Raw genomic sequence first — 18,810 nt, 5'->3', positions numbered from 1 at the left:
AAACCGCACCATGAACCCACCACTTATCAAGGAGGGGTTAAAAAAAGAGAGGAAAGAGAGCGAAGGGCTTAAAAAGAAAGTAAAATCCTGCATATCTTTCTGTTCACTCTTTCTCCTTTTTGGAACTTTTGTGTGTGTGTGTGTGTGTGTGTGTGTGTGTGTGTGTGTGTGTGTGTGTGTGTGTGTGTGTGTGTGTGTGTGTGTGTGTGTGTGTGTGTGTGTGTGTGTGTGTGTGTGTGTACATTCTTGTGAAAAATACGAGTTCACGCATGATATATATTACCTTACTATGTGCATCAACGGATTTATCCTTTTATCCAAGCTTACATTCCAACCTTTGATCTCAAAACGAGTTATATGGTCCTTCATCATTTTTTCCCATCGCACAATACCAATCTCTTCGCTTCATTACTTTCGAAATACTCAACCTCCCGCTTAAAATTTACCTCCTTCTTTTAACATTTTATAGATGATATCTTTTATGAAACGCTTGAGACTCGTCAAACGATTTATCTTAGATGCAAAACTTAAGAAATTTCTAAGGAACGTCGTTTGAAATTTGTGGGTGCAAGAAAAGAAGCGGTCTTTTTTTTATGGTATTCAATATTTAGTCTTTTATATTTATATTTTTATTATATATATTTAATCTTGTTAGTAATTAATAAGTATATCAATAATAAAAAGAAATGTTTCGAATCTATCGTTATTATAAAGATAAATTAGCGTTCTAAAATTATGAGTAATTAAGCGGATCCTAGAATTTCCATTTCGGATTCGATAACAATCTGTGAAATTCTTATTGTCTTCTACTATTGAGAATATATACCATCAAATCTTAAGTGTATATTTGACAAAATGTCGAAAAATAAAGCAAATATTACATATATAATAAATACACGAATATACGACTATCACCGAAACCATTTATTTTATATATAAAAAATTCGTTTTAGAATATATTATAAAAAAGCCTTTTTATAATAAACTTTCCAACATTAATCAAGTATCTAATCACACTGAGAAAGTTGCCTTTAACGATATCTTGTAGTACACCATATTTAAGAATTTTTCGAAATATCATTCGAGTATTTAAAATTTGATCTCTATTAAATGATCTAAAAATAAACATACGATAACGTTAACATGTTATCTATCTTATTTATCTACGCTTAATCGAAGCTTACCGTCAAATCACCAGCCGTGTTATACTCTGTACGCTTGTCGATGCATATCTTCGCAGCGTTGTAAGCGTCATGATGTTGTTGACACGTATGGTTCCGCCAGCGATGTAGTTGGCCCGAGTATTATACGTTGTTCGCGAGAACATGTTCACCGAACCCTCGAATCAAAATTAATCGGAACAAGGCTTAATTTTTATGTATTATGACGTGAAGTTGACTGATTGAATGATGCTAGGCCAAATATAATAGCATAATATATATATTCTTATGGTACATTAATTATACTAATTAGTCGTGTTATATGATCTATTAGTTTTGAACTGTACTTTAGTAAAAGATTTTTACTAGTCTCTTGAGAATTATTTTGCAACTATTTAACAAGACGGTTGGAATAATTTGGAAAAAAAAAAGGAAAAGAAGAAAAAGAACGTATAAGAGTTTCTGAGTAAAACTATATGCAAAGAAAAACAGCGATCTCTTACTGGTTGTAGGCATACTTAAATAATCGCACGTGCACTACTTCTTCTAGGTGACAGCACTGCTGCGTATAAAAAAAAAAACTTAGTCTGCAAATCTACCTCGTGTTTATTGCATTTTCTACATTTTAATAAATTATGAGCTTAACTAGAAATGTCTAAGACTTGGACAATGTGTTTTTTATCCAACGAATTCTCACGGTCAAATAATCTGCATGATGATATATGACCCTTGAGAAAAAATTTAAAACCAACAATAATGCTTTTCTGATTTCTTACGATATGCACTTTATATGTAAACGCAATTTTTTCGGTCAACCGAACAATCCAATCGAATATGAAGTATTTTGATAACCCCTCCACAACTTTTTCATTTTGATCTCTCAATTATCGTCATTTTTACTGTATGCGTAACATAAAAAGAAAAAATACTGGCTCGTTCATCCTCAATGACGTTCGTCATATCATATATATGTCGATGTAGAAAACACGTATAAAATAATGTCGCAAAAATACTTAAACTATGAATCAATCTTTCCATATCTTCAAATACTTGTCCTTGCCAAACTTTTAATTTTTAATCGCTGCTATACCTATAATTAATAATAAATTATTAATATTTTTATATAAAAGAAATTGAAAACAAAGTTCATTAATACTCTTGTGATTAATATAAAACTAACGACTTCTAGTAAGACGTCGAATCTCTATAAAATTTTTTTATTTTAATCATACTACATATCCATATGGGTGTATCCATATTCTAAAAACTTGCTACATAATTTTTACAGATGCTGGAACTATTTACAGATATATATTTAATTTACTGAAATTATAGTGAAATATTTAAATAGGTTGATTAACACAAATTAATTGGCGCGTTCAGCAAGATCTTACCAAATGTCTTATCTTTCAAATTCTAGAGTTTTATTTATTTACTTTATTTACTTTATTTACTGTTACTGCACTTAATAATAATAATACGGGAGGAAAAACAGTAGTCACTCACCGATGTATGTTACATGTAAGTCGTGTGATGTATGTATGCAATATTTGTCTATGGTTTACCTCATGAATATACACGTGTGTGTATATGTGAATGTATGATGAATGTGCAACACTGCGTTTGCAGATGCACTTGCGAAAAAAATAACTTTCATATATAAAGGTAGTGAAAAATGTAGATACAAATTATAGATCTATATCATTCATTTCCAACGTAAATAAAATTTGTATAAAGATTTTGCGTAAAAGATTAAGTGATAAATAAAAATAATATACAGTTCGTCGTCCAACATTTATTCCTTCTCGTTAATATTTATTTGAGATTTTTTAAAGCCGATTTTCTCAAGAGTGATAGGGAATTGTGTTTTGCTACTGCAACAAATTAAAATCGAAGTACAAACCTTCACGTGTTCGACGTAACAGACCTCACAAATCTAAAAAACATTACAAAAATTTGATTTGCTTAATCTCTGCTTGAAAGATCGGAAATTGTTAATATTAATGTAAATTACATTGTTAATTAAATATCAACAAACAAATGTATATTATTTTCTTATATTCAAAAAACAAAGAAAACTTTTCCTTAGACCTAATGAGTTAATAAAACTCGTAAAATACACAAGTACAGTGTTATTTGAAACGAATAGAACACGTTTTAGTTCTATATTCACATCGGTATTCCAATAAGTAATAACGTAGAGGCTCAGGCAAATTCTATCGAATTTTAAATACGTCAATTAGAATGTCATTAATACGAAGCTTCGCATCGAATTCATGGTACGTCGATTGCCCGGGCATAGTCGATCGATAACACGTTCAAGTTCGAAATATTTCATTATCTTGGGGATCCGTTAGAAAATAGCCAATTAACAAGACAATTACAGGCTCCACGCAAATTCGCCAACTCCTAATTCATTTGCGGTGTTACTGAACCGTTACTCGGAGACTCATTAAAAGTAACCTTCTCTCTGAATAGTCATCTCTTGTGATAAGAGACAACATGAAATGAAGCGAGTGAAATAAATATCTGTTGTTTTATTAATTGATTTCGTAAAAAAAAAGAAAAAAAAAGAAAAAACAAACGAATATTATCTAACGACGATGTGCTTACGAAAGGAATGTGACCGTAAAAGTCGTTGGACCATCCACATTTTCTTTTTATACTCCATGTGCTTAGCACGTGGGTCAAAGGTGAAGAATATCACCCATGGCGTATCGAGGCACATTCGATCCATCGGATTTCCCGAGGGTAGCGGCATGGGGGTATAGTAAATCAATCATTCATTTTCCATCGACTAATGCGCCTCAACTTGGAGAACATCTCGTTTGCTTCAAATTGATGTTTCCGTGCGTGATTTTCTATCGATTCGGATGCGTGGTGCTCTGCTTAAAGTACAATACGTGATCTATCAAGATAATAAAAATAAGAATAATACTAAACGAAACCGAAACAAAATGAAGAGTCGTACTTTCGTTTGAGCGTCGTTTAATTTGTACAGTAGGATTATATTAATTACATCAGAAAAACATTAAAAGATAAATCATTTCGAATGCAATTGGGCAATTTGTACAATCTAATAGAATTGTATTTTTATAAGTTCTTTTTCTTTCTTTTTTCTATCTTCTATGTAATTCATCTTTTCGAAAAATGTTATACATAAAATACTTAAACGATGCTATTATAAATGCGAATACAATTGATCGATCTTACTTTTAGATATTCTTTGCTCTCGGCGTACCGATTGACATCCCCGACAAGTCCATATTATTCTCTTTTTACTTCGAGGCAAATTATGGTCTACCAGGCAATTGGAATTCGAGCTATTATACCGAAGTAGAACACTTTAAAAGACGAAGTCTCGATAGAAGATTAGCCTACGACATTATCACAAAGAAATTAGAAAAGTAATATTATCCTACTCCTATATCCTATTGTTGTCATTATAATTTTGATGCATGAAATTAATATAAATATACAAATATATATACAAATATATATATATACAAGCGAATAGAAATCAATATAATCATTCTTCATAATTACTTAATCTCAATAAAACTATAATTTCCACGGTTACAGATCTTATGGTTATTGAAATAATTATCTTTGAAGTAATCTATGTATATTTTATTAAATTTTTAAAGTTTTAATTTATGTTTCTCTGTTTGATAGTAATGGCTATTCGGGAAAAAATTGTCTACTGAAAACAATTTGTGAGATTGCTAAATACTCGTTGAAAGGAAACGGACTTCTCGGAGATATCGTCCGAATTTTATTTGCGTGAGTTGCCTTAAAATTATAAATTGACTTTCTGATTTGTTTTCAACCCATTGCTATATCTTTACTTAACATAAACCGTTTAATCGCATCGTTGCACCTTTTCAAAGACCTTCCAGTTCGCAAGAGGAAAATCTTCCGGACGAGATAATTAAAGCAGAATTCGAGGAAAATTGTAATCGACGTTATGACTGTGAGAAAAGTCTGTTGGATATTGTAAGCTCTGTGGTATACAATGACGTGGGATAACAAGAAATGGTAATTAAATTATTCCCCTATTAAATGATTTATCACCGAAAAACTCTCTTTTGTTTTCTCTACTTCTCACATTTTTAAGTCGTTGATTATAATATAATATGCGAGAATATACTAATATAAAAAGCGGTTATTATCTTCGTAATTTTATCATTCGCGAGGTCATCTCATATAAACGAATCTATAAACTTAATCATGTTCATATAAACAGAACGATCGTAAAGATGGTAATTTTTAAACTAAACTGAACTATACCCTGATAAAGAAACAGTATCCCTTTCTCTTTCTCTTTCTCTTTCTCTTTCTCTTAACTGCATTGATATTTTTAGCGCGGTAAATATTTGAAATAACAAAACAAATGTTGCAGAACAATTCGTAATACACGTAAATGCCACGCCCTTCTAATTCTAACTTTTATTACATACTGTCGAAGATATTGTTCTATCCGCTGGACCCAATGTTTGCATATTGTGGGTTGTGCTTGAGGAAGTAGGTAACATTCTCGTAGACCAAAAAGGTAATCACGGTTGCTGGGGTCACTCTCATAAGGTTGACACTAAGACCCTTGTAAAATCCACGCCAACCTTCACACCTGTAACGAACCACCAGCAATATGATTTTTTACTTGTCTACAATAATTTTTCAAAGATTATTATCTCGTTTCTTTGTTTTTTGTATGTTAGAATCTAAACCCGCGTACGATTCTTGACATTCAGAATCAGTTCGAATACAATAAACGAAAAATTTGTTGACAATGATACAAAATTATTTACATTCGTTCTTATATTTCTAATATTTTGTTAAGTAAGAAAAAAAAACATTAAAACCATTATGTGAATCACAAATGAGACATTCAAAAATCGTACTGCTGGTGGTTTAATAAATGTACCTCATAAATCTACATGTATCGGAAATAAAACTCATATCATTAAGCGCAAATGTCTTTTCTACTACTTTTATACTTGTTCATTTTCTATGTGTACCCCTACATCCAACTTTATTTGATAAAGATATACAACAAAATACGTATATGTATGTATATCAATTACGACGCAACACGTATTCACATTTACCGAAAGAAATAATACATCTACGAAACAGATCGAATTTCTCAAATCTATTCATCAATACTTTTGGCCTATATTTTATTTTACATTGACAATGAATGCTTCATACAATATATATTCTCTATACTTTGAAATAATATACCAAAGGTAAAGAATATACAAATGCCTTTATTGTACTCCCTTGCTGTCTTATGAGCAATCGTATTGCATAAATGAAGCATTTTTAGATTACTGACTCAATTCTTTTTTCATCTTTCTTCCATATCACATTTCGTTAATACACAAGACATGTAACTTTACATAGTTTATCTCATCTTCGAACATTTTTTTCTTATTATATTCTAATAAAAGTGTACAAACGTATAATTAGGACATGTGTGTATATTCTAAGAAAAAGAAAACGATCATGTTTACGGATAATGGCCAATTTAAAGCCAAGCAAAATGTTTGCACTGTAAACAATTTTATTCAATCTTTCACAATATTAAATAAAATGAATGGATGTTTGCTCGCCTTGGTGCATTTATCTTTTAAGAACTAAACTTTATTTAAACTTATGAAAACTGATATAAATAAATTCATCCTATTATGTACACAAAAGTGACATTGAATCATATTGCTATTCTTCGTACATTTAGAGTACCAGACTCTAAGACACAAACACATCGTTTATCTAACTTTTTTCTTCTATATTATCAAAGTCGGCTGTTTTTGATTTAACGAGAACTCGTTTTGCAAAACTTTCGCGTATTAAATTCTGTGTATTTACTCGTAATTTCAAAATAACATGAACGTGAAAAACTTTAATAAATTTCTAATTTATAACCGATAAATTAAAGGAAAATTTGTGTGTGATATTATATAAATGTGATCAAAATAAACTTAAATAAAAAAATATTTAATTACATAAGTAGAAAATATACGAGTAGAGAAGAATTATGTATGCTTTCTTTTAATATCTTATTACTATTTAACTATAATCTTATTTTTAATCATCAACGTAACAAGTTGCAAATTAGAATTCAACATGAAAGTGTTTCTCTGTGTACACAATTTATAATAAAAACATAATTTAAATATTACGAAATAAAATTTATCTGATCTTTTATTATTTATTTCATGCTATTGACCGATTAAATAATCAATATTTTGTTCATAGTCATTTTTTCATACGATTATCATTCACATTATTTTTCATACGCTTCTATGCCTCGTTCTTATTCTTTCAAATAGATAATAGTTATTATTACTATCATAATCGAACTATCATTTGCTAATCCCTTTGTAATTGAAGCATTTTCAACTAAAACCAGTTTAGTTGAAAATAAAAGCATATTATTACATTTTTTTTTCTTTTTTCTATGTTTTTTTAATAAACTGGTAATTATAATAAGTAAAGTAAGTGGGTTCTCTCTCTCTCTCTCTCTCTCTCTCTCTCTCTCTCTCTCTCTCTCGTCTTTCTCTCTCTCTCTATCTCACCTTATCTCATTCATATAAAATAAAAGGTGCACTGCTTAAATCTTTTTTCAAATCAATTACAAATTGCAATATGTAACAGAATTCAGATTTAAGCGTCACTTTGGTTAAAGTACATCGTTACATATAAGTGGAGATTGTCCGAGTTTAACATTTATAAGTTTAAGATATACTTTTTTCGGAAATGTGAAAACCAAAAGTAAATTGACTAAATGTTCAATCTAAATAATAACAGTCTCTCAAAGTCGCAGATAAAATAATAAATGAATAAATAAAAACCTATATTAATGTATTGTATCTATGTTTTGTAGCATATGCCACCACATTTTCGCAAACACCCGTGTTTCTAATTATTACCTAAAATTACCTAACAGTATACACGAGCATTATGAAATAGTAATAGCACATACTATTTACAATTGATAATACCATCTTCTTAATGAAAAAATAAGTCAGGATGATAATATCAAAATGTGAGATTAAAATCTCAGTTTTCTTCATCCGCACAACATTAGGCAGATTTCTCACAGCGTTTAATAATAATCTTAAATAATGAGATAAGAAATTTTGTAATTACTTTATGTGCTCTCAATCAGACGACACATCGTGATGCAAAATTGTGTTATTAATTTAAAATCGAAAACAATCAACGTGTCGTAAAATATAATTACTTTTGTCATGAATGATGTAGCTAATCATTTCATATCTGCGATTACTTAAAACATTTTATATCATCATTTCACTCGATATTGTTTTTCTCTCCCTCTGTGACCAGAGAAGGAAACATATTTAATTTCTTTTATAGTCACACTTCTTTCAACGTCCTATATTCATATACATTCATATTAAGGATCGATAATTACTGTTAATACCACTGATGTTTTACATAATTGTTAAAATCTAATGCGCTATGGCAGAAGCATCCACATACTAGAAGTGCACTGTTTGTGGGAAAACTTATTAGAAACAAAAGATAATACTGATCTTTTTTTAAGTAATTATTAAAAAATTCTATTATTTATAAAAAAAAAGGAAGGAGAAAAAAGAAAATAAAACAATGACAAAAATCTACCTTTGCCCGAGTGAAAGAGAAAGGCGATCGATTTAATAATTCAGAAATCGTATCCTTTTTATCTCTTACTGTAACTAAAAAAAACTCGTGCTAGTAAATCCTTCCGCCACTTAAGCAATAGAGTTAGACATTTACAGAGGACACTGATATCAATAGGATATTTCCAAGGAAAATTATTCTGAAAGTTTTTCGTAAGCGAAAAAAATTACGCAGATATTTGGTGTAACATGTATAAGATAAGGCGATAAGCCTTTATAAAAACCCCTAAATCCTTCTGACCTCCATGTCACCTGGATGCAGTGCCACGTTCCTCTGTAGTCAAGATGATGATCTTGCAAACGCGCCCTTAATACCTGGTAAGGATATGTTACAGCAGCTGCAATTACCTTAGAAACGGCCGCAAAAAGGATATATTCGAACATGTTCTGAAAATAAAAATTCATTTTTACAAGTTCGTTCGGATTTTATACCAAATTTTATAATATAATGCAAAAATATATATACGACTAACTCGACAAGAAATATTTTACTAATACCATCAGAGTATTCCTAATTATTCGTTTATCAAATAACATTACGTTTAAAAACTTACCAACTTTGTGTCAATAGGTACGTTTTGATATATGTTATATTTATTTTTCATTTCTTCATATGTCATAAACTGTATGGCACCATGTGATACACCAAACATTCCAGGAACTAAACCCTGTAGGCGACAATTAAACAATGACATTCTTTTGATTTATCGAAAACATCAACAATTATAATCGGATATGATTATCGAGATACTTCCTATCTGATCATACAAACAAGTCACATTACAACATACTATCTTAGAAGTAAGTAAATATTGCTTCAATATGTTTATATAATAAAGAAAAGACGAGAAAAAATATACCTTATATAAACCTCTGATGCCTTCGGTTCTATAGATCTTTAATAGGGCATCTGTTACTCCTGTATATCTCTTCGATTCTGCCAGATTTTTATCTTCAACATATTGTAAACATAATCGTGTTTTCACTACCCATATTGGATTAGTCATTAACAAAGTTAATATTCCTGCATCTGCAGCAGCTAGCATATGCATTGATGGACCTAACGGTTTCTTCGCATTTCCTCCTTGAATCCATGTCTTTATGTTATTGTAACTGTAAAAAAAGAAAGCAAATTAATATTTATTTAAATAAATTAATACTATACTGAAATGTATTTAAAATCATTTATATATTATCATATCAAATTAAATCTCTTATTCCAATATATAAGCGATATATATATATATGTATGTATGTATATATATATAGGGCGATCATAGTTTCCTAAGGTAGTAGAAGGAGTAAAGAGTATAGAATAACAAAGTGATTATCGCAACGAGAGACGGTTTCTTACAAGAAGAAATATAATCCCCAAGAGCAGCCTGATCCCAAGACGTTCGGTGTTACTCCTCTGTAGAATCCACGTATTCCTTCGCTTTTCATAATCTGCTTGAAAGCATTTACTATACCAGTATATTGTGGTATCGAGCTACGTCCATCGTTAACTAAAAAAAAAAAAAAAGAGTTAATAAAAATTAAGAAAGACTGAGCGAAATTTCGTTAAATGTAAATAAAAAATATTTTCCTTTCAACAAACACTATTTTGATTCTACTTAAATAAGCAAAATTATTTTCTATATCTCTTTCCGTCTTACGACGAAACGATAATATATCGTTGACTAAACAATAAACGACTAACTTCCGTCTGTTTCCTAGGTCAATCAACCAAAACAATGAAAGATGGCTTCGTAATAGTAATACTTTGCTATAGTTGAAAAAAGTATATAAATCGATTCTTCATTATCGCGTGTCATCGAAGTTTATCGTAAAACACAGAATCGTATTACAACATCGGCTTTAATGTTGTGATAAAGGCTCTTTCGTTTAAACAATAACCTAATTGTAAATACCGCATATGCAAACGTCGATAAGGTAATCTCATGTTTTCAACTTTTTTTCCTCGTTCTCATCTTGAAAATTCGAACGACTACGATATTATCGCAAACGTTATCAATGACCGATAAACTTTGGAAATGAATCAATAATACTTTTAATCTTTTGTTTCCTTAAAATGTTTTGTAAAATGTTCGCTTCCAAACTTCTCTTTTTTCTAACATTTTCTTTTGTTTTCTATTTAAAATAATTATTCAACGAAACGATATACGATAGTTCTCGTATGTAAAGATTAAAAATGGACAACGAAATATACGATTCGAGAGGAACGAATGGAATCCGAGAAAGTGATCTTGCAACACGATTTACAAATCCTATCGTTGAACAATAATTCACTTTCGCTATTGCACGTCCGAGAACGGCACACTACCCTATGGGTCATTAGTTTTCACGTGCTTCTGACGTAATAAGTAGAATTTCTTGCATTTTGGTTATCAGCCAACGAATTTCACGACGAAAATATATACGCCTGTGTTTATTTCTGACAAAAGTACACGTGATATTGACATTAAAAAAAAAAAAAAAAAGAAAAAGAAAAAAAAAACGAGAAATGAGATAGGAAATATTTTCATAAAACTGCGTCACATTAACGTGGGTATGATATTGTTAGTAAGATCACGTGTTTATTGAGCAAGCGAAAACTCTGACAAAATTTATACGTCATTCTTCGGCATAGTATCATTAAGAATGAAATATCTATACATATACATTCGTTGCTAGATTTAAACGAGTCTACCAATACGAAAAAATAAAAAATAAAAAAAAAAGCCAATATACATAAATTCTATAAATAGTTATTTCGTGCATGTATCTTCAAGAAATATGAAAAATAAATTTTTTATCGCTTCTAGATAATCAGGAAATATCAGAATAGTGTAATTAGTAAAATGAAATAAAAATTTTATGGCTAATTGATTTATAATAAATTTAAAACAAATATCATAGAAAAATATATTTTCTGATTGCATAAATAAAGGAATGAATGTGTGTGTGTGTATGATTCCATATATATACATATAAAAAATTTTGGATATTAATGCTCACCTGCCAATCTAATTTTGATCAGATCCAATGGATGAAGGGTAAGTGTCGAAACAACGCCACCGGATATACCGGCGACGAAATATTCATACTTGAAGCGACTGAGAGCTGGTAGGATACGATTCGTTCCTGTAGTATTACTCGTTTTTATCGACGACATGGTCGCGTCAACGTTATGACATTCACTATTCGTTATCGATTCTTCGACTTCGATTGCAATGGCATCCTCACCGGTACTACTAGCGATATACGTCTCCAATCTTCGGCATATCTCTTGGTCCGCGACAGGCACTGTTCTCGAGTTAACGATGCCTAAAGACAAAAAAGAATTTCCCCGCGTGTTGTCCCGTTTTTCTTCTCTTTCTTTTTCCACGATTTCAACTTTATTCTCTTTCTCTCTCAAATACACTATTTCCTTCCTTCTTTCCGTTCTCTCTTTGCTCTTCTTTTCCAATTTTATATTCTTACGTAGTTATGTAACGTAAGACACGACGCACTCGTCGAATTCCGCCATACTGAAAGAACAAGAAGATTATGTTCGACTCGATGCTCATGCGCGTACCGACGCTCGACCATCCCGAATGTTGCCGACTTCGAGCGAAAATAACCGAACGCAGCGCCACTGCGATGTAAGCGTCATCAGGATGAGATCGTTACTTCCATAAACTACATAAAACTACGATATGATATAGTCAGTAAAGAAAAAAATTTTTTTTTTACTTTTCTCACTTCTTTACGTTCTCTTGTATAATATTTGATTAATTTTTTCATATCAAGAATTTCTATCATAATGCCTATGATTATATAAACTTTCGTAATATTTTTGCACGAATCAATACTCTGATACTTGTTTATTATTTTTAGAAAAACAGTAAAGAATAAAAGGAGAATAAGTTTTTAATTGCAATCGTTACGTCCTGCGCTGACTCGGCATTACAAAATAAAAATTATAAGATTCAGACTTTACAATTTTCTAAACGTAACTATAAATAAGCGACACCTCTTTTCGTGAATTGAATCGAATTAGAATTAAAATGGTATAATAGACTAAAAATTATATAATAACTGTATAATAATTAGATATAATGTTTAAGCATAAGTATACATAAAATATTACCAAAAGTTATTGTACCGACAGCGGCGTGACCTAGGCCAACTTAAACGAAGGAAGAACTGGGAAACAACGGATATAAGCGCATACGCAAACACGTGTGACAAATCCACAGATCTTCATCCCTACCAGCAGCACGTAATACCTCGAGTGTGTGTAGTCGTCGTATCAGGAGAAATCTCCTTAACACTCCTGCCTCTAGCTAAGGGATGAGCCACCACGAACCAATGACGAGACCGCGGCAAATCGCCTTTCGCTGATTGGTCAATGCTCTCTATTTAATCGGCTACATACGTCGTTCTACAAGAATTTGACTTTTAGATTCTCAATACAAGATTTTACGTTTAGATTTTACTCTTATATTCGCACAGTACTAAATTATCACTTCGACCCAGTCTTTGTTACGGTTATTCTTAGCTATTATTCATTTTTACTTATTCTTTAGTTATCATTATCGTCTTGAACCGATCATTATTCTTGTATCTATTTGTTATTGCTATTTATAATAAATTAAGTATCGTTGAAGTAGTCTAAAATCAATAATCCCGTATTGTGCCTACAAACTCCTTCTTTTAATTCATATCGAGACGAATCTTCATTCTATCTCTATTTCGTTCGATTACAAATTGCTTAAATGCGATCTAAGAATTTATACATCGCGGTACAGTTGACAAATTCGCCGCCAATCATCTTTATTTTTTAATAGAGCCGAACGAGCGGAGGAGAAGGGAATCAACCAATCCGGTAACTACATTCAATTCACCAATTAAAAGAGCACAGCGACGAGTTCCCGTCAACCAATCCTTTCTGCCGAGATATCTTTCGTTCGAAGATAAATCGTAGCGTTCCTATTCGTCAAATCCTAAGATAGGTGCTATCTTATTGGCTCTCATACTTCTTTCGACATACTGTTAAGTGCCAGTTCTGTACCATAGAACTGCACATAGCAGGTAAAGGCCAAAAGGCACATCGTAGAAACTCCTTAAAGGAAATTTAATTCTCCATACTACGTGAAACGTAGCACAATATATTTACATATAATAAATATAAATTAAAAATTAAACTTATGTTATTAACATTTATAACTTATTATATTAATTTAAAATTGGACTTAAAATTAAATCTTATGTATATTTATCCATCGAATGAAGTAGTTTATTAGAATTAATGCTGGCCATAGATATTTTCCGTAACATTAAAGTTCGATTAATCACGTTGTTTGATTCGTCCGTTGCTACAAGTATCTGTAACGGTGAAAAATTTAACATGTTTGATTTCTATTAACACGATTCTTTATAGCCAATCAGGTTGCAAAGTTGTCTGACGTTCAACTCAACACGATAAACAAAACATTTATAAAATGTTGAATGCATAAATTTGTACTTCTTTATCCAAAAATAATATAATGGAAAATTTATTTATTCTAGAATTGATAAATTTACTCTTAAAATTTACAAAATATTTTTCGAATATTTCGAATAATTTACTTCTATAATTTATAACTATAACAAATAAAATCCAATTCGTCGTTATAACGTTGTAACATGACTAAAAAATAATTTATCTAAATGAAATCAATTGATCATTTCACATCATTTTCTATTTTTATAGGAACAGTGCTAAAAGTTCTAGGAAATAAAATAGAGTATAAACTTAAGAATACATTTTTAGTCAAATTTGAAGCTTTAATTTGTCAGTGAAAAATGTCTGTCTAATGCAATTACGAATCTAATATATATGACGAATAGAATTATTGTTTTTAAATTTTTAATCGTAGTTTGTCGATTGTCGTTTGGTGTCACTTCTTAACATTCGAAATTTTTTAGGAATTTTCTATCTGTAACTCAGACATAATCCAGATGTAAACCTGATGCATTTGCGATAATTAGTTGTACTGATTCACTTTTACTGATTTTGACTTGTGTAACCTATAAAACTATTAACATTTATAATTATTTTGAATGATAATCCTATATTACATTGATATATATTTTTTTCTGAAATGGAATTTATTAACACACGAATTAAATTTCTTTTCCGTCGAAAAAATTTACTGAACAAACAAATAATAAATAAAATACAAAGGATAAATACAAAATCAAAATTCAGTGAAATAAAAAAAACTTTACTTCCATTGTTAGACACAGACTATCCACCACAGGATTTATGTTTTAATATACGTAATGATATAATTAATAAACATTCTGTGCCTGAACGTGCTGTAGACATAAAAATCTTGGATGTATTTATGCTAGAAAATAAACTTGAAAGTGCTAAAATTTACTTCAAATATTTAAAAAGTAACAATTATCCTATTACTAAGTTTATTTTGATAAAATATCTGGAATTACTTAGTCTAAAAAAAACATCAATATCGAATCTCGAAGAAGAAGAAATTTTATATATATGTGATGTAATAAGAAAGGAATATGAATATATACCGCCCTCGATTTTATTAATTTATGTTAATGCTTTATGTTTGACTAGTAAATGGGAAACAGTACTTGATATAATTATATCTAATAGTGAAGAAAATATAAATGTTAAAATAATGTCATATGTAGCAGCAGCGGCATTTCGTAATGGGAAAGCAAACGTTGGATATGAATTTATAAATAAAATAGAGTTTAATTGTCAAGATATGTATAAACGTAATCAAATATATAATCAATATTTAAATTATTATATAAAACATAAGAAAGATCAATTAAATGATGCAGTTAACAAAATGTTTCATTTTTGGAAAAAACATGATATAGTACCATTGAAATCGATTATTGATAGTTTTGTAGATACTTGTAAACAATCAGAATGGGAGGCACATTATGTTCACATGACATTTGAGTATGATATATTAGTATTTTAATTCTAAATTTAATTTTTTATTTTAATTTCCAAGTTGATTTTTATTCTAATATATAAGATAAATCAATTTTTTATTCATTATAGTGGACAATGCAGTCATTGTAAAAATTATTTATCACAAATGGCTCTAAAGACCAACTTTAACAAACTATTTAAGTCTGTGTTATCTGAACTACTAATAGGTAATGATATTTTTCAAAAGACCACTCCAAGTGAATTTACTCAATTTAAAGAATTTATTGATAAAACAAAGCCATTTGATATTGTGATAGATGGTCTTAATATGGTATATGGAATATTCCATAAATCAGTGGTAAGTGTAAACATTGTAGAATAAATATATATAAATCAAAATAATAATAAATAATATTTTTCTACATATTCAGATACAGGACATAATATCACAATTTGTTAAAGAACGTAAAAAAATTCTGGTTATTACACGGGAACATAAATTTAATTCAATTAAATGGATGCTTAAGTTCGATAATATATCTATTTATCTTCTTAAAAATATGTAAGTTATACTTATATTACATAAGATGGCTTGTGGATCTTTTATAATATTATACATTACATTGTGAATTATTTGCGAATATTTTAATATATTACAGAACAGACGATGATCTCTATATGTTATATGCAACTTTAGCAAGTGGAAGTAATGCGAGATTTCTGTCAGTAGATCTACTGCGAGGACATCTTAATAAACTCAAAGATGTGAATATGCGGAAAGCATTTACGCGGTGGCAACTTACACATCGGTATAGTTGGAATCATGTTGGTCAAAAGAATATTTTGATCAATCCTATATCATATAATCCTTACGCACAAATTAACAATGGACATTGGCATATTCCTTATAAAGAAACAAATAAATCATTGCACACGCCTATCGATACATGGGTTTGTTTATGTCATTCAAGAAGATAATTTAATAATAAGTATATTCATTTCATTCAATCTTTTTTATAGAAAATTCAGATTTAGTAATATTTCATTATTAGTGTAAATTAGCAATAATATAAATGTACTTTCAAATATCCATACATTAAAATATTATATTAAAAAATAAAAGATTTGATAATTAAATATGAAGTAAAAGATTTCAGAAGAAGTTTTACATTTTAATTTAACAATTAATATTATTTTATTATGGTTTTTAGATACAGAGGTAAAAATATTATAAAATTAAATAATAATTAATAAGGATAAAAATTAATAGATCTACGATTAGGAAATACATCTTTATTCAAAGATAATTTATCTTTACAAAAGATAACTTATCATTCTTTAAACAATAACAATATTTATTTATATACATTGCTTTTTTATGCATGTGAATCAAATGAGATCATGGTGAAAACTTAGTGAACGATTCCGCCATTGTGGATAAAGAGTATGTGAAACGTTGGAAGATGGCGTGTCGATCGGGCTAGGTATCGTGTAAAGGACACAGTTAGTACATTGTACACAGTTCGTGCACATTTTTTGGTGCGCGCGTGTGTCAGTGCAACAGGTGTCGCGGTCTTTCGCCTTTCTCGTCCGTTTCTTTTCGACCTTGAAGCACGCGAGTATCGTATTTTTCAACGATATCAACGTAAAAACGTAAGACGTACGAGTCTTCGTCGAGGAAAGAATATATTTGAGTGACTGTTGTGTGTCATCGAGTAGTGTTATCCTATCATCGAGACATAGCCGAGCTTGTATAATATACCTTATATCGTATGAAGAACCGATACTTTTTACGGTAAGTACGACATTCTTTATCTTTGCCTTTTGTATCTATCTTTGATCCACGTAACGTTAGGATAAATCGTTATGACGATTTACGCTTATTATTTAGTCCTGCCAATTGAAATTATCCTTATACAAAGGTTTTGAAGTATGCGGTATACGTCACGATGCGCTCATACCACGCGCCATTTTCATTTATCACACGTGCGATTCGAAAATCGCGGGATTTTCTCGCTCAATCGCGAATCGCTTTTGAATGATCCTAGTGACATAGTCGATCGATAAAAATCTTCGAAGAGTCTAATCATCACGATTCATCTATTTTCATAGTCGTTACGTGTCGACTAAAGAATATTAGCAAATATTCATTGAAAATTCGAAAACGGTTATTTCATAAGCTTCCAATATGGCCGACGACGATGCTGTCATCTCAGACGAGTCCAAGACACGAGGCACGTAGGATAGGACTCGATTAACGATTCGTCGTCATTCCGATTTCGATCCCACGCTTTAATTATTTGAGATTTTTATTCAGAAATCTTAGAATAAAACGAACGATTAATAATCTCGCAGTGTACGTGTGTGAATTGCATGAAATACGATTCAGAAAGTGTATACGTACGTGTGTAGATGTGTATATGCACCAAGAGCATCGATCAAACGAGGTCAAGATCTGCACGATCGATTTATCTTTGATGACATATTCATTCGTGCTAAGGGATTTGTTTATATCGTAAGTTTATATCTCAATTTTTAATACTATGTAATCGCGTGCGTTATCGAATATTATCCTTTGTAATAGATAGGTGGCAGCAAAGGTACCGCATGCTCTCACCATTCTCTACAATATTATATCTTCTTCGTTTCCTTTCCTTTGTGTTCGTTCGTTCGTTCGTTCGTTTCTTTTTGTTTTTCTTTCTTTTTATATCTACTTAGGAAAACAAAAATTCTCAAAACGTTTACCTGCTAAAATTAATTATGACTTATTTAAATTTAATAAAAAGTTATTTATCGCGTATGATTCATATTTTCGCTGATATTTTTATTTACAAAAAGAAAAAAAAAAAAGAATCGACGTAAGACAAAGCCATAGAATTGTTTCGGAAATTAGGTGAAGTTATCGTCGTCGAGGTCTCGAAAGCTCACATGCGCAAAATTATTTTCGGCGAAAGTCTTGCGATGCGACCCGACCGACGTAGAGCCAATCAGCAGAGAGAGAGAGAGAGAGAGAGAGAGAGAGAGAGAGAGAGAGAGA

The 18,810-nt window shown here is 30.4% G+C and overlaps 4 protein-coding genes across 7 annotated transcripts in view; 3 read left to right on the top strand and 1 right to left on the bottom strand.

Moving 5' to 3' along the window:
• The first annotated feature begins 3,829 nt into the window (after positions 1-3,829).
• On the top strand, positions 3,830-5,189 carry LOC122633584. Its single transcript, XM_043821614.1, has 4 exons — positions 3,830-3,925; positions 4,380-4,567; positions 4,836-4,943; positions 5,051-5,189. The coding sequence occupies exons 1-4, from the start codon at positions 3,830-3,832 to the stop codon at positions 5,187-5,189; spliced, it is 531 nt and encodes a 176-aa protein (XP_043677549.1).
• On the bottom strand, positions 4,132-12,002 carry LOC122633420 (mitochondrial folate transporter/carrier). The gene is made up of 6 exons (XM_043821272.1): positions 11,846-12,002; positions 10,203-10,353; positions 9,709-9,961; positions 9,403-9,516; positions 9,090-9,235; positions 4,132-5,787 (listed from the first exon to the last, which is right to left on the bottom strand). Exons 1-6 carry the CDS (start codon positions 12,000-12,002, stop codon positions 5,637-5,639), a joined length of 972 nt encoding a protein of 323 aa, XP_043677207.1. The 3' UTR covers positions 4,132-5,636.
• Positions 12,003-14,726: 2,724 nt separating this feature from the next.
• Positions 14,727-16,798, top strand: LOC122633419 (mitochondrial ribonuclease P catalytic subunit). Its single transcript, XM_043821271.1, has 4 exons — positions 14,727-15,797; positions 15,903-16,131; positions 16,205-16,335; positions 16,433-16,798. The coding sequence occupies exons 1-4, from the start codon at positions 14,956-14,958 to the stop codon at positions 16,749-16,751; spliced, it is 1,521 nt and encodes a 506-aa protein (XP_043677206.1). The 5' UTR covers positions 14,727-14,955; the 3' UTR covers positions 16,752-16,798.
• A 498-nt stretch (positions 16,799-17,296) lies between these two features.
• LOC122633417 (protein sprint) overlaps positions 17,297-18,810 on the top strand; it is a 139,974-nt gene continuing 138,460 nt past the window's right edge. For 2 of the 4 annotated variants that reach the window (XM_043821261.1, XM_043821259.1), the window contains exon 1: positions 17,297-17,568. The gene's annotated coding sequence lies outside the window, so the exon portion shown is untranslated. Of the gene's footprint in view, positions 17,569-17,859; positions 18,289-18,810 lie in introns of those variants that run through there. The other 2 variants (XM_043821262.1, XM_043821260.1) reach the window with 2 other exon arrangements.

This window comes from Vespula pensylvanica, chromosome 12 (assembly GCF_014466175.1).
Source record: "Vespula pensylvanica isolate Volc-1 chromosome 12, ASM1446617v1, whole genome shotgun sequence".
Taxonomy (NCBI): domain Eukaryota; kingdom Metazoa; phylum Arthropoda; class Insecta; order Hymenoptera; family Vespidae; genus Vespula; species Vespula pensylvanica.
Note: the sequence above shows the minus strand (reverse complement) of the source record. Positions and strands in the feature narration are given on the sequence as shown.